General features: G+C 41.0%; 1 protein-coding gene and 1 long non-coding RNA gene across 2 annotated transcripts; one reads left to right on the top strand and one right to left on the bottom strand.

Moving 5' to 3' along the window:
- Positions 1-58: 58 nt before the first annotated feature.
- sfxn1 (sideroflexin 1) lies at positions 59-8,225 on the bottom strand. Its single transcript, XM_028588701.1, has 11 exons — positions 8,135-8,225; positions 6,244-6,413; positions 5,964-6,134; positions 5,314-5,412; positions 5,118-5,193; positions 4,693-4,778; positions 4,437-4,564; positions 4,209-4,258; positions 3,886-3,935; positions 2,888-2,935; positions 59-2,705 (listed from the first exon to the last, which is right to left on the bottom strand). Exons 2-11 carry the CDS (start codon positions 6,405-6,407, stop codon positions 2,609-2,611), a joined length of 969 nt encoding a protein of 322 aa, XP_028444502.1. The 5' UTR covers positions 6,408-6,413; positions 8,135-8,225; the 3' UTR covers positions 59-2,608.
- Positions 4,426-7,506, top strand: LOC114562343 (uncharacterized). Its single transcript, XR_003693492.1, has 2 exons — positions 4,426-4,813; positions 7,185-7,506. It is a non-coding gene; the product is annotated as an uncharacterized LOC114562343 (long non-coding RNA).
- Positions 8,226-8,883: the final 658 nt, after the last annotated feature.

Raw genomic sequence — 8,883 nt, 5'->3', positions numbered from 1 at the left:
TTAAACCAGACGATGGCACTGTGGAGCCATCAGCTAAACATAATCACCAAACACCAAATACAAGATTTCATCAACTTTATTTCATCCAGTTAGTCTAAACATCACATCACCCAGTGAAATGCAAAACAATTTTTTTTTTTTTTTTTTTTTTATATATATGTTTTTTAAAATATTCATTTCAATTAATGCAAACTGTAAATGACTTCTTCCTCTTGAGTCTGTTTGTATCGCTTTGGCTGTAGTGACATTACATTTCATTTGGTAGATCTAAACTTGATGTTATTCATCGGGTGGTTAATTTAATATTTTTTTTAACATATATTAAAGGGGAATTAGTTCTGATGAAATGCAGTCGGAGGTTTGGAAAGGTCTACCAAAGGGCAAGTTTAGTATTTATCTTTTTTTTACTCCCTTACTGATCAAGGATGTACTGGGAAGCATTGTGGTCAGGAAACTGAACAGCTTTAACAAGTTTTTTTTGTTTGTTTTTTAAATTTGCAGCATTTGGAATCTGTTACAATATTGTGCTTTTCTGGACTAACACACCATAAACAGCTATAAAATGCTACATTCAGTTACCTTTAACACTTGAATAACAAACTTTACTTCAAACCAGCTAGGGTACGGCTCCAACTCCAACACATCTCTCTGGAAACACTAAAGTAAAGTTACTATTATATGGGAGTAGATTTACAGTATATTAAACATTAAACACCTTACAGAAATTACACACCATGATGAGCAAAAGATGCAATGAAAACAAATCATTGTTCACAAGCGTTTGATTCAAACATTTCCATCATTTGGATGATTTGAACACACACTGGATCCTAACATTTTTAAGTTTCAAATTGAGGATCGTTTTGCTAAATACCGCTTGTTGGTTTTGTGGCTTCAAGTCCATCTTTTTCACTCTGATCGCGGATTTTAAAATGTTCAACGATAAATCTAGTGTGTAAAGTTTCCCAGAACCGTAAAATACTAGCTGTAAATGTGGCAGACAAACGCCATTGACTTTAAACAGCAGCAGGCCCACACATGACACAGTTTACACCCACTGTGTCCAAACATACCAGATGGGGCTTTATCATCTGAATACTGACGACTGCAGGACAGGTACACAACTAAAGTTACACCATCAGACTGCACCTGCTCTATCTCCGCGATAGCGTGTGTTGATGGAACTGTATGCAATAACTAAGGTGTGCAGATGTCTTACTTTACAGCAAAATATAATGAAATACTGAAATGATTCAAGGTTTTAACTGGGAACTCAGCAGGCTCAGTTTCAAAGTAGCAGGTTGAGTTCACAAGGGCAGTCATATTTAAAACATATTGGTTAGATGGATCCCTCTGTATATCATCTTTGTCTTGAAAAATACTATCATGAGAATGCTTTGGGCATTTTTTCCCCAGTACTGACATCCATACCTAACATATGTTTATAGAAATGTACTATAACACATCAAAAACAATATGATAAAGCTGCCACATATATTTAAAATGTGTCACTTTGTGCTGTAATAATCTTAGGATGCTGCATTAAGGTACAGAAAGTAAATACCATACTGTGTAAGGCATGAATGACTTGCTGAATGTTGGTGGTATCAAATACTATGATCACAAAATCCTGGATTAACTGTTGGAGATTATGGATTAAGTAAATGAGAAACAGTGTGTTTCGTTAAAATGATCACATTAATGACCCATTTTGTCACCACCGTTCAGCTCTCCTGAGTGTGGCCTGGGTGTGACTAGATCTACAGAAGAATTACTTTTCACAGAGGTTAAATCTCATGAGGAGTGGTTTGTTCATGCATGTTTGGCAAGCAGAATAAATAGAATGATAAACACTGATTATTAAGACATCAAATAGCACCGTGTTGGCCCATCAAGGGTTGCCACCATCATAGCATCACATTTTATAGGTTGGATCCCTGGAGAGTTGTTTTCAGATTCATGATTAGATGTCAAGAGGCCTCAAGGATCGCTGAATGTCACTCATTTGGCAAAATGAACTGAATTAAAGAGAGTTAAAGTGAATGCCATTCTTTGAAATTACACTGTCAAGAGTAGGAGGCTGTAATCGTTGATGTCTTAAAAAAATATTGTGAGGACAGATTTGGCAAATGCGTGAAATGCAGAGGTATTTGAATAATCAACGTTAAAATCTGATTATAGTCAATTATAATGCAGGTAAGAAATAAGACGACTGCCAACCTCAGGTAGGAGAGTATGAAATGGTTTGGCGGCGACAAGTCACCAACTTAAAAATACTGCACCGAAAAAAAATGTCCACTTAAAAACAACCTTACGCTGGCCACTATACAGTATCTGTCATGATAAACATCGTAGTTTTCATCCGGCCCAGTCGGATAAAATCTTCTCTAGCAGTTACAATAAATTTCAACAATCACAGTGACAAAAGCAAACATCTTGTTTACAAAGAGACTAACTGAGAGAGGGAGTCCTCAGATATCCATCTGAATGGTGGAAATGAGGCGACACAAACTTAACTTTGGCACACTGAATGAAGCGGGCTGGCAGAGAGGCGAGGACTGAGTCTGCAGCTGGGTTATGGCAGTGTTTGGATGAGGGGGCTGCACGCTCATAGCCCTTTGTTGAAGTAGACCCTCTCCACTCCGGGGTGGCTGGCCCGGATTTTTTCCTGCAGCTCCGGCTCCAGGCGGCTGACTGGCATAGAGCTGGATCAGGGGGCGGAGGATTGGGAGAAACGCAGGGGTTAATGGGTCAAACACATATACTGTAGGCGTATTATGCAACTTTTCAGGCAGAGAAGAATCATGCAAACTGCATATATTCAACTAGAGAAAAGGGCTGTGGCAGTTACTTTTATCTCAGGGTCAAGCTTTAACAGTTCACTCACCTCTTCTGAGGGAACAATGCACAGCACAGTGGAGTGGCAAACACCAGGCTGAAAATGAAACACAGATCTATGAAACATACTGCACAGACGTACAGTCCAGAGCTACCTGTTCTGACGTCATCTGATTGTCTAAAAAGCAGAGTAAGGCTAAATTCTGCTGTGTGGTCATAGCAAGCTGGTTGTTTCATGTGGACAAGCTTTAAAAACAGTTTTCATTATTATTATTGATATGATCATTTTCTGGAAGATCAGTCAAGAAACTGTTTATAGATAAAACAAGAGTCTACAGTCATGCTGGCAGCTCCGTGAGGCTTTACTAAGGCACGTTTACGCTTTGAGTTGCATGTAAATGCTACATCAGCATGCTAACATGCTCTCAATGACAATGTTAGTATGCTGATGTTTAGCTGGTGTAATGTTAACCATCTTAGTGTTAGCATGATAACATTTGAGAATTGACATTGACAGAGACACCAGAGACATATTTAAAAAATCTCTGACAGAGGAATTACAGAAATACAGTACAACACGTCTGCTCTTATGGGTGTGCTAGCTGGCAGGATGTGTTGTTCAAAATCACTGTCATGACATCTGAGCCAAACTGAAGTAAGTTCCACATGATTTAATCATCGGCCATTCTGAGGTCACGGGAGGCACAGTCGAGCCAGGAAAACATCAGCAAAACACGGGTAGGGAGGATATGTGATTCATTTGTTAGAGGAAGAGGCTCTGTGGCATGTTTGTTTAAACTACTGAAAATTCAGAAATGTAAAAAGGGCTGAGATGGGCCAAGAGAGCTTCACGATATTATCAAGGGCACTAACAATCTTATGAGCACATTCCTCTTGTGATACTTCACAATAACTTAAAACAGCAACGCTTTAAGTGACATAAATCTTAGGATTACTGACATTTAATATCCTTATAAGACAATAAGTGGAAATTTCAATGGACTTTGACATGGCTGCTTATCAGGCGGACGATCTCTGACGACTCACCAGAATCCCACCAGGCTGACTTGAATAGGTGCACTCATCCATGGGAACTTCTGAAAAGACCAGGCAGAAAAAACGAATGAGGGGCACAAAAGCAGTGGTGAATTCCCATACTAGAGTGGCCTCCTGTCCTCAGCGCTTTTCATTCCTCTGATGTGTGATCACGAAAATAAAACCGAGCGGTAGACACGGTGTGGAACATGAGGTTCCCACCATTTCATTTAAACCTTCATGTTTGTTTTTTTAAACCTGTGATGATGAAGCTTAAATGCTGCAGAGGTTACATTGTGTTTTAAAGAACGCAAGTCATTTAGAAATATGCTTACCCTCAGAAAGGCCTTCTTTTCCAGGTGATTCATTAAAAACGGGGGGATTGCTGAAAAGACCCAAACAAAATACCACTGCACAATGCATTTTCTGTATAACAAAGTTGGTGGTTTAGAACATATTTTGTTTTTCTTTTGATTAAATGATGCCACCAGCTGTCAGGGGGAGGAGTTAACAAACCTCCCAGCAGGTGTCTAATTAGACTGATGATACAAAGACATTCATACCCATTCCTGGAGAAGCCATGAGGATCCTGGACACCACAACCTGAGAGATAGCCTGCTGTGCAGCTTTCGTCGACTCGCCTAACCTGTTGTCATTCTCATCTGTTATGGGAATACCGTGTTGAAGTTCTCTGAAAGAGCAAAGCACGTGAAATCAGAATCATGGGACATTTTCACCATTAGTGTTGTGACGTCTCGAGGTCAAAGCCATTGTGTATTGCAACGATGACGCACTTTGAGTGTCGCACGGCCTCCTTACCTTTGTCTCATCAGTGGGATGTTGATACAGTTAGCAGCAGCTACAGCAGCAAATGGAACAAACCGACCAATCAGGGGTGAGATGTGCTACAGCAGGAGAGAGGAGGCATAAAAACAAAAAGGTAAGAAATGAATCGTTCGGCTCTGCTGTGCTTTGATAGCACAACCGATTAAACCTTTCAGACCAGTGGAAGTTATTGAAGGTTATATTTCTTCTTTTCTACCATAAATCAAGTGTGTAACACAAAGTCACTATCAAAGCTGGCAGGACAACAGGCTGATACCAGGGCATGACCCTGTAAATAATACTGCTCTTCTATGACAAAGACACTATTTGTGCATGGTTAACTTCATGTCAGCACTCCCATGCGGCTGAAGTCGATATAATTAAAATGAGACGTAGAATGAGGTTAGATGAACTGATACCTTTGTTAGTGCATTTAGTCCTAGAGCGGTGGCGACTGCCCCTGTGGTGGCAGACACATAAGCTGTGCCAAGCTGACTGCAAACAAAAGAGTCACCGGTCACATCACACAGAAACTGTCCAGACACAACAAAAACTGTTGCATTAAAGGGTTAATATGAGCCAGTGTCAGTGCCAAAAAAACGTCTTGTCTCTTACCTGACCGTGATTGGAGCATCACCGCTCCTGTTGGTGTAATTGACTATTGCATTAAAAGACTGATTGATCCACTGCCACAGCAGCACAGCTGGAGTTGTCCTGCAAGATTGAAAACAGCAATGTCAAGCGAGAACAGTGTAGAAGAGTCCGCAAAAGAACAGATGTGCACTGTCCTGGTTCTAGTTAGAAAGTATGAAAAACGACTTCATTCGACAGAGTTTAAATGACTAGAAACGTATAATATAAAATACTAAGCTTGAACAGATATTTTCATTTCCAGATGTCCTTCAGAAATACATAAAAATGCATAACATTTTGAGTTGTAGGTACACTATCGGCCAAGGAACAAGTAACAGACAATTTGACTTGTCAAAGCAGGAACCGGTGTTAATAACATTAACGATGGCTCCGTTCTATATAATATCGTTCTATCTGCACAATACCAGGACCCTGAAACTGAAGCAGCTAAATGGAATTCAGCCATCACTCATTTTGTTATTCATCACACCTGTGCTTTTCTTACTGTGACATGTCAAAATGTCTTTTGTGAAAAAGTCCCGTAATGTTACAGTTTCAGCAGTAGTGATGGTATTAAATCTATAAGCCTCTGCGCAACTGTTACAGTTGGATAAAATCCTTCATGTTCTTACTTGTAAAATGTCATCATGCATCCAGTGATCGTCATGTTCATTGGAACCTGTGCGGACATGCGGCCAATCAGAATCATCTTCTCCCCAGTATCAGGGTGGAAAGCCGAATCAAAAACATATTTTGCTCTCCACAGTTCATCTTCTGTCAGTCCTGGAGAGACTATACCTTTCCTAGGAGACAGTAAACATTTAAAGCAAACCCTTTCATAAGAGGACTGAATTTACATCCTGTTACTGGTGTATTGCTACAACTGTACTTTGCAGCTGTGACCTGGTTTACCTGTAGTCAGTGACGACTTTGTGTGCATGTGCTAGTTGTTCGTCGGTGAGGAGAATGTTCCTGGGGTCTGTGACAGTGAAGAAATGTTTAGCCCGACCTACAAATGTGGTCTGGTCCCACCGGGGCTCCTTGATGTTTATGGAAGTGGATAGCTCTGCTGCCATATTTATCTGGGGGAAAGGAAAGCATTACAATAATCCTATCAGATATTTGCCAGCGCACAAAAGCATGTAGGAAAGATGATTTACTCATGATGAGTAAATGGATCAAAGCACATGTTTTATGGACAGGACCATTAATGTCTAAGGATTAGTTATCTAGCATAATTGTATAACTGCATTGTATTAGGCTGATATTGTTCCATGGCCCTGCTCCCCCACTCACCCCACGAGTTACAGACCCTCACTTTCTGTGGAGTCTGTGGAGGACTCGTGAAAATAATGCTCCACTCTGGATTGCCATGCTGCTTATTGAGCATAAATAAGCAGTTGCTATGGTGATGGCTGACCTGACACAGGGGTTGTGAAGCACTAAATTGCAAAGCCCTATTATGGGCGCACACCAAACCCCAAACTGTGGCTGAGAAGCAGCTCTTGGAAAGTGAGAAAGCCCTCTGCATGTGCATAGTTAACAACTGTAAATGGCTGCACACGGTTTATTTTTAATCAAACTACAAATTGTATTAGGGTTAAGTCAGCAAAGCAGTTAGGTTATGCAATCTTTTATAATCACCACCACTAGTGAGTATTTCATTGTAGTGATATGCATTTGAGCTCACATCCAAAACCAGATAAGACTGGCCTGCACTGAATAGACGCTGCACTATCAAAAACATCAGCTTTGTGGATGTGCATGCGGCATGCTCATTCTTCCCAGTGTGAGAGAGTGTGTCCAGATAACCCAGTCTGATCTGGTTTTTAACCATTTGTTCCATGCTCCAGCTGAACTACTGGCAGACCAGGGACACACCAAAGCGCATGCAGGAATCTGCAGCAACATGATGAAACTCCACCTGAAATTGCACCAAAGATGGCTGCTGGATTGACAATAAAACCAAAAACTCTCGTTTGCTGGCGGCAGGAGGCGAGCTTTCTCTTTAAATGTAATTAAACTCCATGGGATTCTCACGAGATGACAACAAAACACCCCCCTTCTTTGAGATTGCCCAATGACAAACTGTATGGATATCACTGTACGGGTTTGAACGGAGCGATTCCTGCTGTCAAACCCGTAATAACATTAATAAAATAGTTCATAAATGAAGGTGATATCAGAACTGAACTTTTGTACTGACACCTTTTGATCTATAAACCCTCTGCGGCCCCTGCCCTCACTCTCAACCAATCACAGGCCTGCGTGGCTACACATTAACCTGCATTTCACAACAACTCCTTACAATCAAATCTATCATCCAATTAGTGTATGCGGCACCTCATGTCAGCTATTTCAACCTTGATTCCTTGTGTATCCGGCATCTATTACACTGGAAACCGCTGCCTTTCTGTCTGTGGTCGCGGGGTAAACACGCTCTGTGACTGGATACGGTTAATTGTTGAGCCCGACATAGACCAGTCAAATCTGGACTGTAACTGGAGGTGTTTCTGCATCTGAACAAAGCGACCAAGCCTTTACCGGACACTACAAATCAAAGTATCATCATTTTTAAAACGACTAATTAGGCACGACATCTGTCCAGCCCGATAATTGTCCAGCTGTGCGCCCCAGATTCAACTATCAGCCTGCCACATCCACACATCCAGCAGGCTTCTCAATGAGCACCACACGTCTAATGGCAGTTTCCCCGACCTCAGACACAAAGTGCACGCAGGTCTTTTTCTATATCGATGTCTGGATGGATCCATTTAAAAATGTATATGGATAGCTGACTTACTGCACTGTGGGCTCCGGCGGTCCGCAAGAGGTGTCCCTGAAAGGCTGCAGCCAGCTAATTTGACATGCAGCAGCGTCAGGTCAGCACAGCTCCAGAGACACATCCCCCAGCGCCAGGAGCCCCGCTGACAAAATAAGAGTCCCGCCTCAAAGCGGCTATTTACACCGGCAAAGATTGGGGTTGTAACGATAAATGACCGATAGAAAAAATGTCTTGAAAGGCATGATGATTTTCTACTTCTCTATAATACCATAAAATCTTAGGTAAACACTTGAGGTGGCGAACTAAGTTTACTTTTACTTCGTCCTTTTTAAATGAGGCTTTTATTTTCAGCAGCGATCTGAGCACCACATCCGTTAATGCTCTGACATTTTCGCCACCTTGATTCACATGCAGTATTAATCATTAATTACTGGTAAAACTTTGGATTTCCACACAAACGACTCTTAACAGTAAGAAAGTGTCCCTTAAAACAAACAACGCATAATTTGGTTCATATGTAGCCTATACATGAGTCACCTATGGCAAACCAGCCTTCATATCACTTTCATGTTTCACAATTATGATATACCCAGTACCTGTAATAAATACATACATTAATAAAAGTGCCCAATTTCCTGCACACATTCACAGTAAGCCTGATAATCACTATGCTGATTATTATAACAGAGTTGATTATCAGCAGTCTTTTTGTCTGTTTCCATCTAGTGGTGACTGATGAGAGGGAATAATACCACAAAACTGCCTAA

This window comes from Perca flavescens, chromosome 10 (genome assembly GCF_004354835.1).
Source record: "Perca flavescens isolate YP-PL-M2 chromosome 10, PFLA_1.0, whole genome shotgun sequence".
NCBI classification, from domain to species: Eukaryota; Metazoa; Chordata; class Actinopteri; order Perciformes; family Percidae; genus Perca; species Perca flavescens.
The sequence above is the reverse complement of the archived record's forward strand: the minus strand, read 5'-3'. Positions and strand labels throughout refer to the sequence as shown.

Excerpts from the sequence above, each read along its gene's own strand:
- sfxn1 (XM_028588701.1), bottom strand. The coding sequence starts at position 6,407 with ATGGCAGCAGAGCTATCCACTTCCATAAACATCAAGGAGCCCCGGTGG. Across the intron at positions 4,779-5,117 it reads GACTAAATGCACTAACAAAG|CACATCTCACCCCTGATTGG; the intron begins GTATCAGTTCAT and ends CTCCTGCTGTAG. Across the intron at positions 2,706-2,887 it reads GCATTGTTCCCTCAGAAGAG|CTCTATGCCAGTCAGCCGCC; the intron begins GTGAGTGAACTG and ends CCCCTGATCCAG.